Consider the following 27,472-nt stretch of genomic DNA (forward strand, 5'->3'; position numbering starts at 1 on the left):
ATTATACTATTATTGATGTAAACTAGTGTATGATTTAAACATGTAAAATGTAATTTTATGTATCTAACCTGCTTTTTAGATGCATAAAATTACATTTTGCATGTTTAAACCTTTAAAAGTGATTTACTGTAAATGTTTTACTACATTAGTAGAAAATATGCCAATATTTTACATTTTGTTTGTAACTCAACAAAATGTTTGTAACTCAAGGTAGTTCCCTCATTTAAATTTAAACTAAATCCTTATTATTTGTAAACTTCTATTTTTCTTATTTATCATTTAAACTACAGAATTGTTAGTTACCTCAGTTATTTAATTGTAAATAAAAGACAAATTCATTGCCATTAAAGGGTGACCTTTTATTTCATTAAGTATATTTACATTACAGCTTTATAGACATTTTAAACATTTGATTCTCTGAAACAACAACAAATAGATTGCCCGATAGTACTGACTTGTCCAAATATTCAAGTTTATACACACTGAAACTGAGCCAAAAAATAAATAAAACAAATGCGCGCGCGCGCACACACACACACACACACACACACACACACACACACACACACACACACACACACACACACACACACACACACACACACACACACCTCAACATTTGTAATCACAAGTCACAAAAAGTCCCACATGGACTTAATGGCTCTGACATTGAAAGCACCCGGCTACTGCCACTGAATGTGTGTGAAATCTCTCAACATGGAGTTATAGGGCCAGACATCTAGAGCATATGTACAGTATACAGTCAGGAGAAGCTACACGGAGACTAAAGGCACTGCCAGCAGGAATATGGCGGTCAGGGAGAAGTAGCCTGAGCAGACATACGAGGCCCTGCCGCTTGCTTAAGGGTGGAAGTGAGACTTCCAGTCCACCAGGAGGTGTACCCATTCAAGATCAAAATATACAGGCCGAGCACATGGGCACAGTGTTCCAAATGGAAACGTATGACTCTAAAGTACCATCTCTACTAACATACAGGTCAAAAAAGAGATTGGGACTTAAATGTGCTTTTAAGGGAAATGAAAAATGATTTATCAGTGCCTTGAACATTAAATTGAAAGGTTTACAGTTATTCCAGACCAATATGGAATACTGTTTCAGTGCTTTAGAATGCTGTTCACAAATAATACAATTCCCCCAGTGTCACAAACACATTCAATTCACATGCTCCTGAATCATTTTTCAGACCACATTAAAATGCAAAGTATCAAAGCACAAAAAAAGAAGGGAAAATTGTTAAATCCATCTCATGTCCCCTATATAAAATAATATTGACTACTTTACATAATGGCTGACCAGGAGTGCTGTGCAAATCATAGACATCCTGACTCCACTTTACATTAGCAGGAATATCTCTATATTGCCTCGCAAAAAGCTTTGTAATTACAATATGGGGAACTTGTTCTGTTTTCCTTTGGTGTAATGCAGATTGAGATCCTCGTGGTTTGCATCCATAGAGTTTTTAAGAGAGCTGATCTAGGAGATGCCCTTTAATCTAACATGAACTTGTGTATTATGTGCTTAAAGCTGAAGCGATTCAGAAAAGCTTACCGGATAACCACAACCCACAATCCTCACATCCACCGATGCTCCCAGCACATTAAGGACTGCTGGCACACTTAAGGGACTGAGGTGATTTGTCAGTGCTGAGTGTTTTTAAATTCTATCATGGGACACCTGAATGGATGAGGGGCGATTGAGCCTTTTTAAATTTCCCGAGGAGCTCAAAATGTCCGCTTCTGAGCGGGTTCAGCAGCCCGGATCTATTCAAACACTTTTTTATAGATGCAGCGACAGAGTTATCATAGAGATGTGCAGCTATTTTGATCATTTTAATAGAAAGAAAGAGATATTTTGACTCTGTGAGGTGAAATATTGAGCTGTAGGGTGAAACTTTATCACTATAATACAGTTCAACTGTAGTTATATTATATTAAGACAATCTCAAGTATAAAGCGTATAATTCATGGTTTTTTTTACAGTAGCATGTTTTAATTGTCTATGAACTGTGTACTTTGATGTATGGACAAAGTTACTATTAGTCCTCTGCAATCTTGCAGGCATCATATTTTCTATAACTTAAGACTTCCCACCTCCTTTTTGAACAGGAAGTGCTTTTTTTTTACTTCCCTCTTTCATATAGATATTCCCTGATAGAGGACATGCGGTAGACACAAGCAGAGAGACCAAAGGGATAGTCATGCTTTAAGTAACACTTGCAGTAGCAGCAATAGCAGCAGCATATAAAAAGACACAGACAGATGGGGTCAATGTAAAAACAAAGAGAGAAACCGAAACAAAACCCATTCAATATCAAAAAAGCATGACTGCCAGAAACAGACTCCTGGGCTTTCAACAGTGTGCCATTTCCAGAGAGAAGGATTACTCTTGAAGTATTAATCTTTAGTTCCAACCTCCTCTTCGTCTTAGTCATGTCTCGATCCTTTTGCCCATCTTTGGGGGTTAAAGGTCACAGAGCCATGCTGAGAGCTTGTACAAAGTCCTGAGTGGAGGTTTAGTGAGTTCGTTTGTTGGGCTGCTGGTCCTCCAGGCTGGCCCGGCGTTGGCTCAGTGGGGTGAAGGAGATTCTGTGTCCTACATTAGTCCGGTTTGCCCTCGACCTTACATAGAGCCTGTTGCAACTTCTCCTTGTAGGCGGCGTAACGCTGCTCCACCAGTCGCATGCGATCCTTCTCCTCCTTCTCCAGGATGATCAGGAAGTTCTGCAGCTCAGGGACTGAGAATGCATGCCACTGAAAAAGAGACAGAAGACTTTGTCTCAATAAGGCCAGACATAGGAAATAATAACCAGAAATTTGATTTATCTGAAATAGAACTGTCTACTGAACCCATATGTAAAAATGTTTGCATGGGTTATGTATCATGTTTGAAGGATTTTATGGCAAGTTATTAATAATAATAATAATAAATATATATATATATATTGTACAGTTTCAGGGGCATATAATAAAAAATGATAGCAAGAATTTTGGTTACACCGTTTATTTTAAGGTGACCTTGTTACAGTGTAATAATACATTTAAGTACTGAGTAATATTTATTAATTACATGTATTTACTACATGATTAGGGTTTGGGTTAATTATGCATTATTTACTGCATAATTTAGAAGGTTTAATTATAAATAATTTACTGTTGTTAATAATATATAGTAAGTACATTTAAGATGTGTAACAGGGACACTGTAAAATAAAGTTTACAAGAACGTAATGATAGAGCAGGCTAAAATATATACACATGTATAAAGGGTATGTATACAAACAGAATATTTACTCTATATATATTTTTTTTTTTACACACACACACACACACACACACACACACACACACACACACACACACACACACACACACACACACACACACACACGCACGCACGCACGCACGCACGCACGCACGCACACACAAATAATACAGATAAAATATTTACTAATATCAGTTCTCACTCATGTCAGTACATTTTGTTCATGTAATAATTAAATTATTTTATTATTATGTTTGTTGTGTTGGGCAAATATAACAAAAATATTAAAAATTTAGAGAGAATAGAAAAGCTCACCTCCACTTCACCAGTCTCATTTTCCTTGAGTACAAAAGTCAAGTTCTCCAGATCAGGCCCTGCTAACAGCCTCACGTAGAGGGGGCATTCTGATATTGGCAACTTCTGGAAAAGATCTGACAAAACAAGCAAACCACACATTAGTATTATATATGACAGCAGTATAATACACAAAGTACATGTCATCTTCATTCGAACGCTCACCCTGGCTATTTCGACGGGTCTGGCTGTAGAGGGCGAACTTGCGTGGGTTATCCTGCACCATGAACTTCTTCAGCAGGCCCTGTATGACCTCCCTGACCGTGGTGGTGCTGCTGATGTGTAGCTGCTTAACGGCATCGCTGGGCAGGTAGAAGGATGTGCGATTATCTGAACTATCAGAAGAGGAACACGTTCCTAACTTCCCGTCCACAGAAAGTACAGTCACGGGCCTGCGCAACTTCAAGTGAACCTTTATGAAACCAGTGTATGTGCCATCTGAGCTCTGGAAGATGACAAAACAACTTCATTTAGGTCATTTCTCACAGTAGAATCCCCAAATTACAACATTGTGAGGGTAAATGCTTTGTTGACAAATCAAAACTCACTAATTTCATTCCATTCTCCGTCACTTTGGAGTTGTAGTCGTCTATTTTTGCTTTAATTTCTTCTTCTGTGAGGGATGTTGGTTTGTCTTCCTCTTCCTCTTTTGGGACACTCTAAAACCAAGATTAAAACAGTGAGAGCAAGGTTAAAGGGCAATCTATACAATAAACACAGTAGAGACCTTGTCAGGTATTAATGCGCTGTGGTAGAAAAGGCCAACCACATAAAAACTTAAAAGCTGACGCTGTCTCGCGTAGCTAGAGACATTATGAGCATGTGCCATGACGTACAGATGGATTGGTTTAGAGGTACCGTATTCTCAATTAGTTGATTATTTTAAGTTAACTTTGCTTGGCTAACAGGGAGTTCCTCTGAGGAATACCTCTGTATTTTCTTTTTCTTATACCACTTTTGACTGGTGGTATTGGGTGTAGAGAAAGCAAAATCTCTAAGGGAGGAAGGGAAGATTACTGCTGAGATTAGTGACACTTACATGATCAAGATAACCAGTTATCTGCCCTTCACAAGAAGCTTTTATGTGATATATGGCACTTATATGACAGCATTCTGCTGAATCTGTATTGAGCGAAACATTGGAGGATGGAGATTCTCCACAGGATGTTAAAGTATATAAGGATCTAATGAATCTAATACCTTTAACTTAACTTAAGCCATATTAAATGATTGTTGTGGCTTTTAGTCCATGTCTGTCATCTGTATGGTAGCACTCCTAAATGTTGATAAAATTAACATTTAGGGTTTGTAAACTGAAAATTTGCAGTATTTCCAGGAAAATGGACAAAAAATATTGGCTTATGTTGCATTATGCAGGGTTTTACTCATCAAATGCTCTTTCAATGCTGTTTCTACAGAACATACATCAGATAGGCCAAAACGAAGAGAAAACACTTTTGTTTGCGTTTTCAAACAAAAGTGTATGATCGAGGAAAAGGCCTTATATTCTGTATTAAAAACAAAATATAAGTGTATACGTATACATACATATTTATGTATATAATATAATCAGAAAATATATAATTTGAGATACTATATGTTCTTTCCAACTGAATGGTGCAGGACTATGTGTGATCCTTCAGTGTCACATGATCCTTCAGAAATCATTCTAATACTGATTTAGTGTTTAAGAAACATTTATTATTATCAATGTTGAAAACAGTTGATACAATGGTAATTTTTTTTTCATGATTCTTTGATGAATAAAAAGTTCAAAAGAACAGCACTGTAAACATTTACACGTCTGACTCTGAACATTAGTTTTATTGATCAAACTCCAGAGGGTAATGTCACACACTGAGTGGTACTATACACCTGTCTCTGTGTGTGTGTGTGTGTGTGTGTGTGTGTGTGTGTGTGTGTGTGTGTGTGTGTGTGTGTGTGTGTGTGTGTGTGTGTGTGTGTGTGTGTGTGTGTGTGTGTGTGTGTGTGTGTGTGTGTGTGTGTGTGTGTGTGTGTGCGTGCGCGCGTGCGTGCGTGTGTGTGTGTGTGTGTGTACAGGATGACAGTAACAGTTTGAATGTCTCTTGAGACTTCTTTAAACAAATCCAGGTTGATCGAGACAGGACTAGAGTCTATACAAAGACAATTTTGGCCTCTGAGGAGTGTTTTACAGATCCATAATGATCTATCAATAAACAACAGGAAGAAACACCTTTCATTTAATGTTCCTATGTGGTCAAATTCCAAAGAATGTGCTATTTCTTCCCCTCTTTTTTCATGAATGGAACTTAAGAGAATAAAAGAGATGGAAGTAAGGGCTTTTAGAGTGAAATTATTTACTACATTGATAATAAGAAGAAATGTTACATTAACACTAAAGCAGCATATTAGAATGATTTCTGAAGGAACGTGACACTGAAGACTGGAGTAATGATGCTGAAAATTCAGCTTTGCCATCACAGGAATAAATTACTTTTTAAAATTCATTCAAATAGAACACAGTTGTTTTCAATTGTAATAATATTTCACAATATTACTGTTTTACTGTACTTTTGATCAAATAAATGCATCTAGTCTACCAAATTTCTAAAAATGAGCACTAATATGCCAACCCCTTGGTCACACATTTCCCTTAATGTGCAGTAATAATGCACAAGGAATGATGACGAAGCACGTGACCTGGCTAAATACTCAGTTTTTTCCGGTGACAGAAAGAAATGTTCCTCAGCGAGGGGTTTTCTAGGGGGAGTGACATCCAGTGCAGTTGCTGAGCAAGCCTTAGCAACAAAGATTCTGTCAGAGGTATTTTTAGCTACTGGCTGCATCCCCCGTAAACTAGTGAGTTTCTCTCTTCTTTTTCTGGGACGAAAGAATAAGAATGAAAAAAGCAAGATCATTTATTCATGGCGATCCCTGGGGCGCCAGCATGGCAGCTCTATGTCTCATTGAGCAGAAAGAGACCCACTCATACACACATGAACACACAAACATTGAGCCTGAGCGGAGAGGAAGAAGACTTTGGCAAACGAATTAACTTCTGCCCGGCCCACACACTGCCTGGCATGGACCAGTCTAATGGGCGGAAAAGTTCAGAAATCTTCTCAAATGAGACAGAAGCAAGACATCTTGTTATGAAAGATCTTGTAAACTGCAGACAGGAAATGTGCAATACAGCTGCACTTGTGTTGTTGCGTCTTGTGGTATGTGGTGGCACGAAAGAAACACCTTGCCAAAAGATGAATAATGCAAGTAAAATACAGTAAAATCCAATTAAAATTAATAGAGGCATGTTTTTCCGTTTTGTTTGTTTTGCTAAAGTAATAATTATATTTTATTATTGCACAAAATATAGGATTGCAGTGACCATTTCTCAGTGCTGAGTCTGCTGACATATATAGTTTGTTTGGAATTGATTCATTGAAATGGACAATCTTCACTGGTTCATGGAAATGAAACAAATTGATCAAGTCTGATGCATTTTACTACTTAATCTTAAATCAGAGATGCAATTACAAAATCTGTTTTAACACTCACATGCGATTTATGAGACAAGAAAATGATCACAATTTCTTAAAGAAAACAGTCTTTAGGAAACTTTAGGCAAAGAAAACAAACCAATCTATCTATGAGAGTCACTGTGACATCCTAGTCAGAGATTTGTGAAAGAGAAGCTTTCAGAATTATCTCATGGCCTGTGCAATCGCTCATGTAACTTACATCACACCCACTTTACCTGTTCTGTATTATGTGGTCTAGATCAAAGACTATGTCCAGTTGTGTGAGACTGTGCAGAAACATATCTGTGTCATAGTTCAACCCCAGAATCAAAGGAAAAATAGACAATTTAATTTTGCATGCATAGTGAAATTATTTTAATGACAATTAAATGTAAAGTGTGTCATTGCTGTGCCTCTAGTTGCACGAAACGACATTGCAAAAATAATGACCATTTTCCTGAACACTCTAGAAACAACAATCCACCATTGGTCAATCATCCAGAAAGTCCAGTCTCAAATTTACATTAAAAAATGTAAGCATATTTTATATTTGAAATATGTTATACACAATATATTTTTTCATATATGAAATATTTTATTTATGCAAAATATACACCTAATTTCATTTTATTAGGGATGAAATATGATCACATCCACCAAATCAACCAATGTAGAGGTCTGATCATATCTATCAATGTCGACAATTTAAGAAACAAAGTAGATTTTTGTGGCATCCTTATTCTTATCCTACTGACTTAAACCCCTTGGTGCACAGCACCAAAATCTCTCAGGAATTCCTGTATTTGTGACCAGAGGACTGTAAGCTGCTAAATATATCTTCCTCCCTCCCTTCCTCACATCCAAAGCAGAGAAAGTAGCCTTTTGGAACAATGGGGAAACACAATGGAGACCAGTTTGAATGTTCGTTCTGCTCCTGATGGTCTCATTCAGACATATTGTGTGTGTTTGACCGCACATACATCTACACAACATCCTAGAGCAATCCAAGCTAAGGTCATTAAGCATTATCATTTAGAATGCAAGTTTATGAATGAGCTTTAATCTTCTCTTGAAACACTGGGGAACGAAGAATTTTTATAGTAAAAATCAGAGAGTAAAGAAGTGTGCCTGTGGGTGTTTCCATGGTTTCTGCTGGAGAAAGTGTGAAAGAGTGTATGTGACAGTGAGCACTCATGAGTGTGGGAGTTGTAATTGGAATAAAAGGCATTATAAGCGTGGGTGGGTAATGTGTGGGATCTCTCCTATCGATTCACTCAGCTCACAGTATCTGCTGTCATTTAAAGAGCTGACCCATATCTGAGCTACACCTGCACGAGTGACCCGCCTCCCTGAGACATACCTCATCAATAAAGGTCAAAAATAAACCCTGATCAATTAGCTTGAAAAACCACACAGGGTTTTATGCATCAATAGAAATGCTTGTTTTTAAAAAGTGTATAAATGTTAAAAATGTCTTCAGCTGCAGACCTATCATTTCCCTCCAGGTTTGAGACAGTAAATCACCTGCTGTGAAAAGCTGTGAATCGCACCATGTCAGATTTTTGCAGTGAGTGAGCAGAGGTGACCCGGATATCCTGTTTATGCACGAGAAACGCCGTGTGGCAGACAGCATATTTTTCTAGAACAGTCCTTGGGGTGAACCAAAAATGTCTGCCAAAATATACCAGTCAAAATATACTTTATGTGTCAAATGTGAAAAGTTTGGAATCATTTTTTTTAATGATTTTGAAAGAAGTCTCATGCTCACCAATGTTGGTTGCATTTATTTGATCAAAAATACAGTATTACAATCTATAATAACTGTTTTCTATTTTAGTATGACATTTTAATTTATTCAAGTGATGGCAAAACTGAAGGTTCAGCATATAATTCAGCATAATATAAATATATAATCCATAGTCCAACATAATATTTAGAATTTTATATTTTGTTTGTTTTTACATTGTTAAACCGGGTTAGGAAACAACAGTTAAGCTTACTTCGAGCAATTAAACAGATAAAACCTACCTAACCTGTATAAGGTCATGTGAAGCACATTTGAACAATACGTTTTCCACTACTGAAGAATGACTCTCATTGTTAAACGCTCCAGGCGGTTCTTTAAATCAAAAATGAGAGTTAAACAAACAGAGGAAAGAAAGTCATGAAGGCCCAAGTGGAGGGTGTTACAAAGGTGCCTTGGGGCATGACCTGAGCAAATATCAACTTACAGAGCCTACATGGCACGAGAGAAAAGGGCACGGCTGTAAATGCTATCAGAGTGTCATCTCAAAGTCATCACTGCATGTCAAGCAGGTGTCCTTAAGCGCAGCACACAGCTACTCAGACTGATTAGGGAATACAATGCCCTTAGTGTCAGTTTCAGGCAACATGCGAGCCATCTACGTCTGCACCTGCCGAATGGCCTCAAACCAATGTTTGGGCGCTGCACGTTCTGGTTATCAGTGTGAGAATTGTACTAACACAAAATACAGGAAGTGAGAGTTGCAAGTGTTAGCCGACATCAGTTCTAGGGAAGCCTGATGTTCAAAAAAAAAGTCTCTTTACACAATGTTAGTGACAGCTAATGCATTGCTAATGTACTAATGCACTTGTTTCAGCTGCAGAAAAATCAGCTATAGTCAGACACAGGTAAGCAAACAGGAGACTATATATAGAAAGATAAAGGCTCCTCATAAACATGGTTTCATACATGATTTTATATATATATATATTCTAAAATATTCCTTTCATATTCGTTAATCTTGCATAATCCATTTATGTTGCATGACTACTACGGTAATCTAAATGCCCATCCCAAGTCCTTAGTGTTAATATGTGTCACACTCCATTTGCCAGCATGCTTTCAAAGATTTATATGCTTTGAATTGATCGTTCTTGTCTCTCTCTTTCTGATGTTTCTGCCGCAGTGTAGTAATGATGCCTTGCGATCTGCTCCCTCCCACACGTTGCATACGTGTACTCATTCTCTCCCTCTCTCTCATTACTGGGTCAAGTGTGCAGTAGGAGATCTCTCCTCCCTCTCGGTAGCACTGCACACATGCAAAGCCCATCATCTACATGCCCGAATAAACAGCTTAGATCATCAGAGCCCACAACACCAGTAAACACAAGTCCTATGCTATCAATTCCTTTGATAATGAAGGTCTTAATTATCTATGCATTGTGCTTGGTTTTGTTTTGTTTTTATACATCATTTCCTCATTGCATCCCTATTGCAGTTTGATTTTTTGAGCAATCAGCATCTATGTGATTTTAACCAGCCATTCATATAAACAGCTATTATAATGCTAAGGATTTTAGAAATAAGGGAGCTTGACTCATTCTGCTGTAGCTTACCAAGTAAAGCCATTTGCCAAAATGGAACCACAGCTGCACCATCCACCATATTTGAACCACAGCAAACCCCTGAACCAACGGACAGATATTTGCATGACTTTCCCTGTTTAAATGTTAACGTCTCCCTGGCTGCCATCGAAGAGGAAGCTATGATATTTTTGTTCCCTTCACTTATAGCTCTCTTTAGGTCTAAAATCTACAAAAAAATAAGATTAAAAGACATGTATAATATATTTTTTCCTTGTGCAGAGATGTGCTGTCTTTAATAAATTATCGAACACAGAATAGGCAGCATTTATCAAGGCACTATTATTCAGTGCTCTTTGTTTAAAAGCCTTCAGTCTACTACATTTAACCAAGCGAGGTAAACAGGAAATGTATTATTGATCCATAAAGCAATATTAATCCCCTAACTCACAAGAAGAATGTGCAGACTAAAGTAAGAACGTAAGCTAATCTCCCATTTATCCATCCCTAGGTTTCTTCTAAGAGATGCTAAGAAGAATTAGGACAAGCTAACTTCACCTTCTGTGTGCTTATAACTGACTATTCAAACTGCACTTATTTTTGTTCAGTAAAAGAAAAACAATGTACAAATGGTCTTATAATCTAAAATAATAACCAATAGAGATCTTATCTCAGTCTGGGATATAAATCCAATGTCAGTCACCCAATAGCTGAGATTACAAGTAACGCCCTGCACCTAGCAACACAATACACAAACAATCTACCATAGCAACCCTGCTGCAAACACTAGGTTAGACCAGCAGGAACTTTTATGTTTGGCTAGGTTGGTTTACATTGGTTTGGTGCTGGTCAAAAAATGTTCCAGAAAGAGACTGACCAAAAAAAATAAGGTAGTTTAAGAAATCTGGTATTGGGACATCAGCACACCTGCACTCTACACTGTGACCGGCATTCAGAACACAACTAACAATTCCGTTCAAAAGTTTGTTTTAAAAAATAAATTAACACTTTTATTAGGCAAGGACGCATTAAATTGATCTAAAGTGAAAGCACAGAGATTTTCAATGTCTATAAATAAACATTTATAATGCTTATAAATTAAAACAATTTATATTTCAAATAAATACTGTTACCTGTTACCTGTCTACCTCTGTTTCCTGCCCTTTGCGTATTTGGATTGTTTGCCTGTGTGTTTGATACTGTGCTTGTTATATGGATTTATGATTCTGGATTACACTAATAAACGACTGCATTTGGATCCTCAATACGTTTAAGAGCAGTTACGCAACATCAACTTTGAAAATAAATTACAAATGTTTCCTGAGCAAATTTCCAGCAAATCAGCATACTGTTATGATTTTTGAAGGATCACGTGACACTAAAGACTGGAGTAATGGCTGCTGAAAATTCAGCTTTGCCATCACAGGAATAAATTACATAAAAAAGAAAACAGTTATTTTAAATTGTAATAATAATTCACAATATTACTCTTTTTACTGTACTTTTCCAAATAAAGGTAGCCTTAAGCATAAGAGACTTAATTCAAAAAACGTTAAAACATCTTACAAACCCAAAACCTTTAAACAGTAGCATTTGCAATATGGCAACAGACTAATAAATGCATAAAAACCAAACAATGTAAACTGCGCCCATTGAATGCCCTCAACTGACAGCTCACATTGTGTCCAGACAGAGAAGAGAACGGAATGAATAATTTACATCCTGAGGAGCTCTTTCCAAACCTGAAACTGCAGAAAGTGATGTAAGGCTGGTCAGCTCAGGTATGGGAGTGAAGTTTGAAGTGTTTTAGGCCATGAAATATTATTTCCCCTTCTGTGCCGTTCACAATACAGTTGCATTTGCTAGCTAAAGCCGCAGTCACACTGGACTTTTGAGAATGCATAATCTCTTCGGACACTGCAACTGTCGTGATATGACGTCAAGCTCTACAGCATCTTTTTAAAAACATAAATTCAACACATAACATATAATAATAAATCCAAAAGGTAAAATCATACAAGCAAATCGTTTTTATTCAGCTAGAGGTCACGCCGTGACTTATCGATCTTCTATTGGTTACACAGCTTCACGAGATACGAATTCACAGGTTAGAGTTCACCAAACTTGAACTTTGGAACGCAGCGAAATGCGTTTCCACTCTCCCGTATCCGCATGTGTATGAATGGAAGTCAATGGAACAAAATGAATAGTGTGACTGCCCCTTAACTCACAAGACCCATTTTACATCCTCATTGACTTTTCAGTAACTAAACAACTGCACTTCAATCTATAGGGAGATCTAGAGTAAAAGGAAGTCAGAGTAAAAGCTATGGGGTCTTGTAACATAACACATTCTCTGATTCAGGGAAGGATAGGCCTTTCTGGCACAATCAGCAGCCATTTCCTTCCCCTCACAGCATTAGAGAGCTCTGAGGGTGTGAGATTGCACTTTTAAGACATGCTTAAAAGAGTCTATAATGAAGGTCAAGATATGCAGCTAATGACTTCAAGTAAAGGCAATTTGCATTCATGTTTTCGGTGGATGGAATTAATGCAAATACACAAACCTTACAGAAAATGAAACTAAAATAACCTAAGTGCATTCAGTTATTCAGCAGTATTGAAAAATACTTGTTAAATTAGAGTGGAACGGACAATTAAAATGGTTGTACACTTCTTTATCTTCCATAAGAACATCTTTAAGCTCTTTTTATCATTGTAAGTTTGACAAAAGTTCAATCTCCAACTACCAACCCCCTTTAGATAGTCACCCTAACATAGTATAAAACATTTTTTATCCGTCCATGCATTCCCTGGGAATCAAACTCACGGCCTTGAAGTTGCAAGTGCAACGCTCTACCAGAAACTGTGGCCTTCATTTTATCTGGTTATTTCAAGATTGGTAAACGCAGTGTCTAAATTATGACTTTAGATAGTGTCAAGATGGCTGCTATAAATACCATATTAATTGAGAGGAATAGCAATGGATAAGCTTCTTTCTCTTTAGAGACTGTTCATTTGAATCAGGAGAGTTTGCAGTCGTTCGAAACAGCGAAGGTTTCTACCGACAATGTTTCCATAGGAAAATCTTATTCTACAGCCTTATTTAACTTTAAAAATCTCAACAGTGCTGAACAAAATGCGAGAAAACCCAAAAAAGACAGGGTATGTTGTCACTCAAAACATATCAGATCATAAACCTGTTTTTGAATGCATCTGAAACACATTCCTTACAATTCAACAGTCCATCGAGTGAGAAACATCAAGAAAGATGCATTCACTTCCGTGTACACGCTTCCACGCAAAACTTTTTTTTGTATTAGGTTCAAATACGCTCACTCAATATTCACAATTAGCCTCATGTTCACACACTACCTTGGCTACTTGCTTTGCCTGTGGCTGCCTGAAGAAGGAGGTCTTGGCGGTGAAGAAGGTGAAGTCATCACTCTCCTCGCTGCAGTACCCACTGCTCATGCTATTGCTGCCAGTCATTTGCGGGGATGGATCCAGTTTGGGGGACTCCCTACACGGGTCTCCGGGGGGCCGAACACACCATTCCAGGCTCCAGGGTTGGGAAGGGGAGGATGGGCTGGGAGCAGGGGACCACAGGTTCAGGTGAAGGGCCAGATCTCCACGTGTCACCGGAAACGAGAGCTGAAACTTGCAGGCTGACGCTCAACGAACGTTGCGGCCGGTATCTGTTGCCCAGTTCCTGTTTCCACAGGTCACAAACAGGCAGTTGTACAGAAGTAGCTTCTCCTGCTCTTTTCAGCTGACAGCTTGGTGCTTTAAACCCACGACAAGCGGTTGAGATGAGAAAATTAGCCCAGGGTGGAGGAAAGCATGTCACTGCACACAAATTGCTTGTATTGGCATCCACTAACTCACATATAGTCACACAGTCTTGCTGTAAACAGGCTCTCGAGAACTTAAGATGTAAGAATGTTGCACGGACATTGTGTTGAATATTTCTTCAGCCGGTTGAGGTGGATGCAGAAGTCTCCGGTCCACAGTGAGGCTGCGACAGCTGCTAGAAACACGGCAGAAAATCAACCTGCCTCACACTGACTGAGTGAGCTGCGAACTGACGTACTGCACCTCCCTCCCTTCCTCCTTCTCTCACACCGACGCGCACGCTCTCTCTCTCTCTCCTTCTCACTCGCTCTACCATCTGTGGCTGGAGTCTGTTATCTGCCTACAAGCTTACACAAACACCCTCCTTTTTCCCCTCCCTCCTCCACAATCGCTCTTCCTGCATGCAACTGCTCTTTGCTCGGCTCATTTGCCAATGAAGAGAAAGAGAGAGAAAGAATGAAAGAAAGAGAAAAATAAACCGGAAGAGAAAAAGAAGGAGGGAGAGGAAGAAAGAGTTAGCTCTCTGCATGTGGGCTTTTAGAGGTTATTTTACATAGTACCTGATATGCAAAATGCTCCTGGCAGCATAAATCCAGACTATTGTTAAATGACGTTAATACAGGCAGGACTAAAAATAATCTTAATATTTCCTTCTATTTGGAAAAAGTAATGAACAACGTATAATGAGCGGGTCATTGGTGCAAAATAAAGGTGATTGGGTGGTTTATTTTGCGATAACTGGTGACTGACTGCATATTAGCTCACTTATTACATGGCTACTTGAATCAATAAATGATGTCCATCTATTTACTTGTTTGAGTTTACATTAATTGATAATTTGGGGGGGGGGGGGGTATTACTTATCTCAGTAATATAAGAAACATGAAACTAGACTGGTTGCCAATTAAACGGTCAATTCTACAGTTAAACCCTCATTATAGCAGGATGACCAATAAGAATCAAGTATTCCAAATAAATAATACATATCTGGTATTTATGAATAAATACATAAACATTAAATATTGATTTAACTTTATATATTTGAAAAATATCTAAATGCAGAATCAAGTCTCTTTATTCCTGAATTTTATTTCTGCTTTAGCTTCTATCTTTCATTTCTGTAACTAGTATAGCATATATAAAATTCGCTTTTGTATTGTGTAAACTGTTAGTTCTAATGATAAATCACTTGTCATGTTCCTTATTAGATGCTTTGAATAAAAGGGACTTTTACATGAATAAAATGTTAATGTAAGTGTTCCAGAAAGCCTCCAAAAGCCACAGGTAGAATTCAAAGTCCTTAACTGTTCATCATTACTGTTGCACACTCTATAAATAATTCATCACATTTTAATGTACCACTGCCTTTCTACTGCATGAAGCATCTACCACTAACAGAATTATACTGAGAGAGCAGAGCTTTTTACCAGGAACCTTTAACTATTTCCTCGCCAGAGTATTATTTTGAGTTGTCAGCCAGTGCCAGCCTTTAAAAAAGAAAAAATCATATTCACAAATCTTTCATGGCCCCCCAGAATATTTTGTTGTATGAATACGTAAACAAAGAAAGAACAGAGCCTCTTCTTTTAAACAAATGTTAATAGATGTTTTCCTAAAGGACAGGAAAATAATAAAACTAGAATAAATCTAAAGCAAAAAGAATGGACACAAATTAAAGATGAAACCACAAACACAGGCTCCAGTCCAACAGAGATCCTTAGAAGAGTGTCACAACAAAAAATGTACACATGTTCCACTGGGGGTCACAATTACAGCTATCTGATCTCTCCTTGCGCCCATCAGGGATTTTGGTCTTAACCTTTGACACTGACCTTGAGGGCATTAGACACTAAGTCCAGCTGCACCACCAGAATATGTTAAATGTGAGTACAAAATAAGAAGGATATGAAATCACTGTCATATACATCAGCTTACCAGGGATATGTCACAATACATCAGCTTACCAGGGATATGTCACAATAGTCAACTAATCAATGGAATGTGACAATGGAGTTGTCAAACAACCAACTAGGTTGACTAATTTAACTCTATTTTTTTTTTAGCAGCAACATTCTGCCTGGTAAAAGCCTCTTTGAAAAGTTGGGTTTTTAAATGAATCTCTTTTAAAACATGGCCAACTACATTTATACTTGTTTTAATGCATCTCATGTAAGAAAGGTGTCTGATCTGAGTCAGGTGAACCCAAAACCAGACTTATTATACAGGTCTTCCTTAACTGAACAGCTCACTAAAAGCCTAAATTATGTCATTTGTGTAATTCCAAACTTTTAAGACTTTCTTTCTTCTGTGGAACACAAGAACAGATATTTTGAAAAATGTTTCGATGTTGTTTTGTCCATAAAATTAATGTCAATGCGGTCGAATGCTGTTTGGACCCCAACGTTATTCAAAATATCTTCTCTTGTGAAAGAAATGCATCAAAACATTATGTTTTCATTATGTGACTAAATGCAATGCCATTCAACACAATGTTGCTATGGTACAACACTGGCAATATGTCAGCATGAAATGAGATCATTCATCACCTCTTTTTCACTGCTACTTTCCTTAGCTCGGTTTCTCCAGCAGGGAGACGATTCCTCACAAAGGGAGATAAAAGACAAGAAGAAAGTGTTTGCCACTATAAATGAAGGGAGGTTGAAAGCTACTTTGGTTTCCCCTAGTCAGCTTTATTAGATTCTCATTGAACACTATACAGAACCATATTTCTGCCATCTTCTTTCACGGCAGCAGATGCATCTCATGTCCTGCACTATATATTGAGTCCATATCCATAAACTCTATGGACATAAAAACATCATCACATAGCAGCTTATGACAAATTACCTGAAGTGGTGTCCTTTGGTGACATTATCATAATCAATGAGCTGGATCACAAGGAAAGACAGAGGGCCTGAACACATTCGATATCTAAACCCCCTGGGAAGAAGAAAGGTCCTCTTTTGGCTACTGTCAATACACCCCAATTAATTCTTGCTAGTACTCGATCGTTTCTCTCAAAAAAGATTGCAAGGGGGGTTTATGCACTTGCCCAGAAAAACATAATCAATACTGTGGATGGATGGATGGATGGGGTGTGCAAAATCAAAGTAAAATCACCCAGACTAAAAGTGCCACGCTGAAACTGTGAGGGGTCCGGAATGGAGCATGGTACCTCCTGCTAGAAATGCGAATGGAAATCGTCATTTAATCTTGTCGAATACAGGCTGTAAAGTTGTCTTACTGCTGAATGAAGAGTCGAGTGAAGAGGGCCATTCAAGTGTGTATAGAGAGCTGGACGCAATGTGGATAATCAATGTGCCTGACAATGATAATATATCTTAAACAATCCGTAACACAGGCATTTTTCTCTACAGGGAAGCAGAAGGCTTTGTATTCTCCCTAGATTTTTTGGTCCTAAACTCTCCTTTCTGTAATCGCTCTGGTATTGTGCTGGCGACACATTCTGTGAGGAGTAACTGGAGGCTTGGACAGATCATGACACTGGACTCATCTCTTGTTTCACAGTGGTGTTAAGTGCCGTTAGGATGCTCCATATGATATGTTTCTGATCCTGCTATAACACCTCTCTCCCTCCCTCTTGTACTTAGTTAAATAATGCAGATGATGGTCTCTGATTTCCAAACTTGGTGATGAGCAAATTGTAGAAACAGCCTTGGCTCTGTTTGAAACAATGGTATATTTTTAAGCCGTCATCATTCTTTACTGTTTTCAGAACGTAATGAATCTATCGTTTCAGACCCACAGATCTGTGAACATAGAGGCTGAAAGGATTGAAGTAACTGCATTGGAGGTGAGTAAATGTAGTGGTTATATCTAGCATATCACTTCCTGTATTTATTATAAACATAACCAATATGTATGAAGGCCTTACAGATAGATAGATTGAACAAGACAGTATGCGTTTTGGGATGCAGCATTCATTTTATTTTAAGGTTAACTATCCCTTTAACATGACAAAAATGTGCATCCTATTTTGTTAACTCTGTTTCACTCTAAAACACAACACATAACTGAAGTGAAATCAACCCGGATGCTGTTTCATGTGGAATACAAACAGCTCATCTTTAAGAACAGCCTCTCACTTCCTGAGTTCTTCAGGTTGTCTTATAGTAGCCTACCACAGAGCCGGAAGACATTATTACATAGATTCTTTTTTTGGAATCCTTCAGTACAAAAATGCACAGAGAAAATCCCATGCAGATCAATGTTCAAATGCGCTTCACTACAGCTCTCTAAAGCTCAGAAAGTCAAGTACAGCATTCCACATCATGACATTTCATTTTTGAGGACACTGAAAAACTGCAAAAACATGCACATTGCAGCTTCCATGCAAGTTACTCCACAGGAAATGCTACGGTGAGATGACAGACCAGATAAATAAAAAAATCTGAAAATGGCACATGCAAATAGATAGACATACTTTTTCTACTGAACTGAACTTGATATCCCCAGCTGCTATGGTGGTTTGAGGGGGCCGCAGTGCATGCGACACATAAAGAGTGTGTTTGCTGTGTGTGTGTCTGAGCGTGTGTACACACCCGAGGACAGGAAAAGGAAGTGTATGAGACATGACAACCGCCTATCTGCACTACTATACAAGAGTCAAAGCCGATGATACCTCCAGCAGCTGGGGAAACAAACCATCAGCACATGGTTTACAGCACTTTCACAGCCAATAAATGTCAAGAAAATAAAAAACAGCATCTCTGAACTTGCAAATGTATTCTTGTTTGTGCCTGATGCTGCACAGAGGCTTCCCAAATTGAGACCTTTAGGGGGTTTCATATCAAATCAGCTATATTTTTATGCTAAAACTGAACAAGACCTTAGGATGGAGCACTTAATGTTACTGAGAAGCAGTGAGGCTACAAAAATGGAAAGATATTCCAAGGCTAACTGTGAGTTAGCGCTAGGCCACAGGGGACATGAGGGCCAGTGCACTGTGCCTGCATGATAACAGAATGAGGGATATTAGGGTAATGTGCATGAAGAACATTTTGTAATCTCATGAAACAAAGAAAATAAGACAGAAAGATACAGAGAAAAAGCAGTTTAAGGTTTGTGCAATACGGATAACAGGGGAAGTGTGAAATATGTCAAAGTGTGTGTAGAATATTCTAGAGTTTTTTGATTAAGAGTGGAGTGTGATTCACCCCACTGAATAATAATATCTCCTTCCATAACTAATACTGTATATATGAATCTACATCCAGAGGAAAATTACACTCAAAGATGTGTGTACTCTATATTATAAATGTGCAGAAAATGGCAATGTAACAACAAAAGTGCTTGCCAAGCCCAAGAGTTTTCTTAGCAAATGTCCTTGAGATTCACACATACAGACACACAAACACAGACTCCCTCATATCTCTGTGATTCATCTACATAAGGTCAATGGTCCTCCCCCCGGTCCCCTGGCGCTGGTGTGGCTGTGAAGGAGGCTTGTTCAAATAAATGCTTCTGGCTGTATAATCCATGAAGTCTGTGAGGGGTGTCTAGCTGGTTTGACTGTAATTAAGTTGTGAGGCTGTTTTTATGGGCTATCTGCATTTCCTGTCTATGTCTAATGCCTGCTGAATGGTATGTCCATCTGGGGTGTTTGAATGACAGTAAAGACAACTACACAATGGATGCCAGTGTGACAGACATATGGACCAACAAAGGCTTTTATATGTACAAAATAACTTCCTTGTTTAAGATGTGTCTCATGTGTTTTATTGCAAAAGATACTCATTTATAATTTGTAATGGAGGCTTTTACATGTAAATCACAATACATCATCCAATCATTCTGCATAATATATCTGCCCCAGGTGGTTAAGTTTGAAATAACAGACTATTATAAATGGTTTTTGTCCATATCCAACCTTATCTCTTATTCTATGAAGCTGCGTCAAATCAGTGATACAATCTGTAGTTCATAAAACCGAAACCCTCCACTGTTTGAGGAGACAACTAATGTGAAATTCATTTCCGTTGAAAAATAACCATAATGCCCTCTGCTGACAGCTCACCATTCAACAGCTCTCAATTTCTCTGACGGCACAGGCCAGCTGGGTTTGCTCTTTTCCTGATTTAGAGGAGATAGGAACAGACAGGAGGGGTCTCGTAAACATGATGGATACACTAACACTACAAGGGACGGAAAAGCTTTTTTCAGTAATGACTGTTCTGACCAAATAAACACTCTGTGGAGAAATAGGTCTTCAAAATTCAATATGCCTGATTGTGCTCTAGGTTATAGCGTTTCGGTCAGGCTCACCTAGAAACTTGGGCAAAGGGTAAGTGTAAGCCTTTGTGTATATGTGTTTCTGAGGACAGTGTGCCCCAGGCAGACCCCTACTGCTCTTCCTCAGTCCCAACTGTGCTGTCACTTCCTATGTACCTGGGACTAAACTCACTGCCAGTGTAAAACACAGCCAAGCATTAGAGAGGCAGTTAAGCATGTGCTAATGTGTCCCAGCAAAGCATCCCAGGGAGGATTTCAGATTCAGTTTCCGCTTCATCCCTCGCATCTTGCTGCATAATTGTATGCTCTCTTCCTGAATTTGGAAAGCTGTCTGCATGCTTCACATACAAAAAGTTTCATCCATCACAAAAGTGCTACAAAAGTATCAATATATTACCATATTCCGATATATTTTGGAGTCAAATACCATAAATATATATTTATGTATTGGTATCATCTACCATGGCGCTACCATTTTTTTTGACATGTAGCAAATTCTTTGAAGAGGCGTAGTAAATTTAGCATGGAATATTGTATAATTTTGTAACATGGTATATGCCAAAGTACCATAACTTTACTGTTATATAAGACCATTACTATGAGAAGTCTGTTTCTGCTACAGTATAAAAAATAATGTAAATATGAGATAAAGTTTAAAATAAGAAATAAAGTCACATTGTATAAATTCACAATAATGGGAAACAAAGTCACAATTATGAGACAAAAAGTCACATTGTGAAATATAAAGTCGCAGTTACAAAAAATAAAGTCACAATTATGAGCTATTGTCATATTGAGAGATATAATTTTAAGAGAAAAGTCGCAATTATGAGATATAAAATCACATTGTGAGATATCATGCGTAAGATGTGCAAATGCCATAAGTCACATTTGCGAGAAATAAATGAGATATGAAGTTACATTATTAAATATAAGGTTGCAATTATGAGAAATAAAGTCATAATGAAATACGTATAATGTCAAGTATATAAAATATAAAGCTAAAATATGTATTTGAATACACAGCCTTTGACATTAACAATAAAAGATATTTGGAAGCTGTTAAGTCAATTTTGCTTTCCTAACTATGTGTGATAATATTCTATCCGTGACCCTATTAAAAAGGCCTGTGAACCATTTTTGCTCTACCAGAACAATTACCGGCTTATGGGATGCACATTCTCTATCTGTTTTTGTCACCTTGTGTTTTTCTATAATGAGGAGCTCCCTCTTTTAGTGTGCATGAAAAAAGAATGGCTGAGTGAGGGAACTTACCGTCTCCTGAGGGTCTTTGGCGCTGCGCCTCTGTGAAGTGGGAGAAGACACGTCCTCTGTCCGCTGGTCTAGTTGGTTGCAGTCCAGCTGAACAAGCCCCTGACACTCCAAATGACATGTGTAGCTGCAGTCTGGGGGCCAGAGAGGAACAGGACATCCACAGTCACTAACAGCCATGAAGCACACAGACAAACAGCCCAGTTCAGAGAGCCAGTGAGGACTGCCAACACTCTTTCATAGCTCCTTAAAGAGATAAGGTTTGAAAAGGAGGGAGGAGGATTGGGCCTTGTGTTTTATTCACTGTAAATGTCTGTGTCTGCGCTAAAAGTCTTGAGAAAAACTAGGCGGGAGCTGGAGATGATCAACTGACAATCTGCATGCGTCTCAGTTATATACATTACACAAACTAAATACGGAGGATTTAAGCTGCTCTGCAATGACAGTGTCTCTTTTACATTAGACAGACTGTCTGGTGAATACTAGGCTACACATAAACATGAATTAGCCTATGTGGAGGATTTCATTCATGTGATTTTATCACAGCTCGGTTAAACAGTGCCCTATTCATTCAAGCTCAACTGATTTGACCCCAAGATACATGTTTATAGAAATCAGAAGACCTTGTGTATTTTTATTAAATGATATAGCTGCTGTAACCTTTATTACAGTGATATCCGTTTTGCTTTTTGCGATAGACGTAATGTGTGGCGCCATCTAGTGGATGTCTGATATAAAACACTGCACTGTTTGTCACTGCACTGCACAATCAAAATTTAAAATTCTTATAATGTAAAATATATTTAAAAATTATACATATACATATATATAAATATATATTTCAATGATAAAAATATGATTAAAAATTATTATAATTAAAATTAAATGTATTAAATATTTTTTAATTTATTACATTAAATGTATTAAAATTATTATCATTAATAAAATATTATAATATTAACACAAATATATATATATATATATATATATATATATATATATATATATATATATATAATTGTTATAATGAATAAAAAATACTAAAAAATATATAATTTTAAAAAGTGTTACCATTTAAAGCCTGATTGTAACAAAACACAATTGACCTTTTTCACATTTCCGGGTTTCTTAGAAGCAGAAGTCGTCATAGTTGGCTAAACTTCTGTAGTGGTTTATAAGAGACATTAAATATATTTTTGTGTTCCAATTTGCTCAAATAGCAAAAGAAAAACTCCACAATAGTGTTTTCACAACTTTCAAAAGAGGAGAAAAAATAGAGAGCGATTGATAAAAAGCAGTCAGAAGAGAGAAAGATGTCATTTTTACCATCAGTTGGACAGCCATTGTATTAGAAACACCATCACAAGAGCGTTTCTTGAATTTTGATTCAATTTCGATTCATGATTCTTGCAAAGGTAATATAATACAATACAAAGTATAGTGTAATACATGTACATGCATTTTAAAAAAAAGTTACAGTTAAAAAAGGGTCCATTCTGTTTTGTTACAATCAGGCTTTATGCTAACAGAGAGAAAAGGCTCAATCCCTAGATGGCGCCAAAGTGTAACGTCATCACAGCTTAACGGAGGCCAGTGAAACAAGGTTATTAAAGGGCTGGAAAAGACAGATGCTGTTTAATTCCTGCCAAGAAACATTTAATTGACACATAGTTCATTTTTTTCCCCGTCATTTTTTAAATTGCCCATCCAGGGCCCCTTTTCACATATTTGCTTTGGAAAGTAGGCAGCACATCTTAGAAAACACTGGTGCCCTCGTCATCCTAAAATCACATTAGCATCATAACAGAGAGAATAAAATAAGCTCAGAAAAGTGCAGCGAGTAAATTCAGCAGCTAAAAAGCCCTCCGAACATCTATATTCACTGCTCACGGTCACACAGTAACCAAGGAAACAACACTCTGCGCCACTGGATATTCTTCAGCACAGGCTGAGCATGATTTTACATGACTTGCAGTGAGGCTGCAGTGCCAACATTTATTTTTTATAAATGTTCTAAGGTTTTTGTCTTGTTTTAACAACAAAATCAAATGGTAACAACGGTGACTGAGGTATCTGTCTCTACACACAAGCATTATCACGGTGGGAGTGATAGATGTCAACAGCGAATGCTGATTGATTATCATGGGATGTATTATCAGTGCCAAACACATTGCTTCTGTCACTGTGGAAGAGCAGGGAGGTGCGGATCACTGTGAAAGGAGTTTGGGCATGCTAAGAGTCCCAACACAACACTGATAACACACATGGAAAATGGATGTCACGTTTTCGATGGTTTGTCAACGCAACGCTGGCAAAATATATAAATCTTCAGGGGAGTGTTGAGCGGGACTATGAGAAAGAGTGTCCAAACCAAACAGAACGACTGACTAAGGGTCAGGAAATGCATTATGGGAGGAGGTGAGGCTTCCTTCCGATACTGACTCTCACCTTCAACCTCAGGCTGATATCAACAGAGCGATTTAATGCAACACCCTGATAACTTTATGCAGAAAACATGAAAAATCTGACACGTGCAGCGGCAGTCAGGTGATAACAGGTCATCCTACAAAACGGGTGCCATCTGTCTCTCTCTCTCTCTCTCTCTCTCTCTCTCTCATATAGCAAAACATTACTTCAAGAAAGGATGAAAACTTTTACACAAAAATCAGAAAATGTATTTTATTTCAAATGTTTTTTTCCTTACATTTTTAAGCTTAAAACTGATTAAAATATATATAGAATTCATAAAATGTTGTCATTAAACATTTTTAAATCATGAATTATGTTTTAGATTTTAGTTAATGCATTATTAAAAGAAAAAAATCACATTAACATGGGCTTTGTTTTTCTTAAATTTCTTCACTTTTTTCTTTAAAATAGAAAAAATATATAAAAAGTTATAATATATAGTATAATATAAATGTATAATATCAATATACTGACTAAAAATATTTAAATATAAAAACTATCATTTTGTCATTAATGTATTATTTAAACGAAGTTCTGCGTCAACCCTGTTAGCATCACTTTTTCAACTTTTAAGAAACTAGCACATTTTAAAAATGTCATAATCGCATTATCATTCTTTCAGCAAGACAACACTTCAAGGACGAGTTAAAGTCTCCTCTTTTATCGCTTATTAATGTTTTCAACCTTCTTACCATTTGTACAATAAACATTAAACAACTGATAACCTCTCTTATAAAAAGCATCTTGTAGTTTCACGGCTTTTTATGCCAAATGAATCAGAACCATTTTCAACCCTGTTACCATCATCCCTGTTTCTAAAGGTGCAATGATGTCCTAACATATGCTAACCTTTACTAATTTAGCTTGAGATGGTACAATTCTATTTTTTTAAATTTGTTAAAATCACTCATATCAAACTGGAAAGGCATGTTTTATATAGAATGACTAATACAAATATGGGTCAAAAAGTTAAACTAAAGGTATTAATGAGTGTTAATCAGAAAGAAATAACAACATAGAAGGCAAAGAACTGATGGGTTTCACTTCATATAGTTTATTCCAACCAAATCTAAATGGGAAAAAACAAGATTGGAGGTTTACAACACCCAAATCTTCTTTGAAACTCTTTAAATGACATGTAATGTAGCCTAATTAGTGCAACGGGACGATCCTAGAACCGAAGTCTTTATCTTTTAAACTGTGCATAACCCCCAGCCCCCCCATCATCACATGTCTTTACTGCAGTGGGGTCTAGACCCCATAACCCGGATTAATCTGAGGAATGCGCCGCCAAGGGCTTATTACTGACCGTCAGCTTCTGGGGATACAGACAGTAGTACAGAAGATCAGCTGAGATTTAACGTGTCTTTGGAAGTGCCCTCAGTGTGGAGGATAATACAATATGCATGATTCACCCACGATGGACCAGACAGAATATGGCTGGCAGGTACCCCCATCTGTCTGTAATTTAAAATCACTCCTTAAAAAAAATCTATCAAAAGCCCACATTTCCAGATTTAATGTTTAATGTGTACCCAAAGAAGACCATATTATGAGAAAAACTGAAGGAAGGTAACAAGCAATAAATGAAACAACATATCTCCATGTTCCATAGATTCACATTCCAAGCAGTTTCAGTGCTGTCCTGCATAACAATATTTAAAAAAATAATTTATATTAGATATTACTGTTTTATTGTACTTTAAATGCTATTGATGAACAGGAGTATTCATTTCGTTCTTAGTTTCTCCACACTTTTGAATGCCGTTTTCTCATTTTTTTGCAGTTGCTATGACCTCATATTAAAGGTACAATATGTAAGAATTTTGTATCAAAATATCCAAATACCACTTGCACAGTGTTATATATTTCTTTTAATTGTGAGCTTACAGTATCCTAAGGTCGTGTGTCCACCAAAGCGTTTTTAGCCAGCTGAAAACGCTAGACACTCTGCTGAAAACACCTAGCTGTGGGCGCTTGAGAGCGTTTTGGCAGCGCTGCGTTTTTTCAGTTGAGACGATTCGTTGCTATGATACAGTATATCCGCAGCACAGTTTACTTGTAACTGATTTCGCAGATAATTTGTTTCATACTACAAATTTATTTTTCATCGATTTTGTCCGGTTAGCTCTGCTGATTGACGTCGTTGTAGCCTACAGAAAGAATGTTGTGACAGTTGGTCGGTGATATTTGTCCCGCCCCTCCTCCACTGTGTTTGGACGGCTGTGAAAAAAGTGAGTGATGAGCGCAGCGTTTTACCCAAAGTTGAACATTTTTCAAATCTCGGCGACCAGTAAAAAACGCCGGGCGCTCAGCGCTTGAGCGTTGAACACACGCTCAGCGCCTCGTTACGCTCATGGCATTTAAAAAAAACGTGGCGCTCCCATTGAAAACAATTGGAATTATACTAAATCTATACAAAAAGAATTTGTAAATCCAGAGAAATTCACAATTTTAAATACTGTAGTGCCCGTCCCTTATAAATTGTCGCCTGTCAATGAAGTAATATCCAAGTTATCCCTGGTTTCAGCTTGTACCGCCATAGTAACCCATGGCAACAGACGTGGACAACTGCGTTACGTCTAGCGGCACGCCCACGCTGTTGTTGTTTCGTTCAAACATTAGTGACTATGGCAAGCAGACTTTGGGAAAAAAGGAGACAAACTTCGACTTGACAGAGCTTCACGAGTCACGACTTGACAGGGACGCCGCTCTTACATGTACTTTATTAGACAGGTGAGCAAATGTACATAAAACGAATCAATATTATATAGGTCAACATGATGAAATCTAATGTTGATCTATATTACTGCTAGTCTCATACAGCCAACAAACTAACACATAGAATAACATTATAACTTTCAACACACTAAAATGCAGTTTAGTGTGATAGTGCAGACCAAGTGAAACAGCACTGCGTAACCTCACAAGTTTAATTCGTCTAATAAACTGACCCATACGAGTAGAAATTCAGCACTTGCAGGTAGTTCGGTAGAATTAAATGTCCTCATTCCTTTATATCCTGCCGTGACGCTGATATCTGTCTCTCATTAGCAATCGCGCCCTGCTTCATACCACAGTCATGTTAAAAAACATGAACGTATTCACTCATCCATAAACATTATTAGATCCATCGGCATGACATGTTCCGTGATTCCGCT

At 37.6% G+C, this 27,472-nt stretch overlaps 1 protein-coding gene across 3 annotated transcripts in view; it reads right to left on the bottom strand.

The window, feature by feature from the left end:
• Positions 1-338: 338 nt before the first annotated feature.
• The window catches only part of rassf5 (Ras association domain family member 5), a 42,218-nt gene continuing 15,084 nt past the window's right edge, over positions 339-27,472 (bottom strand). For 2 of the 3 annotated variants that reach the window (XM_077203318.1, XM_077203319.1), the window contains exons 2-6: positions 21,846-21,976; positions 4,185-4,295; positions 3,802-4,081; positions 3,598-3,713; positions 339-2,771 (exon numbers count right to left, since the gene is read on the bottom strand). In XM_077203318.1, coding sequence (XP_077059433.1) covers positions 2,619-2,771; positions 3,598-3,713; positions 3,802-4,081; positions 4,185-4,295; positions 21,846-21,976 — 791 coding nt within the window. In that variant the 3' untranslated portion in view covers positions 339-2,618. Of the gene's footprint in view, positions 2,772-3,597; positions 3,714-3,801; positions 4,082-4,184; positions 4,296-13,838; positions 14,754-21,845; positions 21,977-27,472 lie in introns of those variants that run through there. The other variant, XM_077203320.1, reaches the window with a different exon arrangement.

The sequence above is a fragment of the Siphateles boraxobius genome, unplaced genomic scaffold (genome assembly GCF_051911475.1).
Source record: "Siphateles boraxobius isolate OS27281-9 unplaced genomic scaffold, OSU_SipBor_1 5, whole genome shotgun sequence".
Classification (NCBI taxonomy): domain Eukaryota; kingdom Metazoa; phylum Chordata; class Actinopteri; order Cypriniformes; family Leuciscidae; genus Siphateles; species Siphateles boraxobius.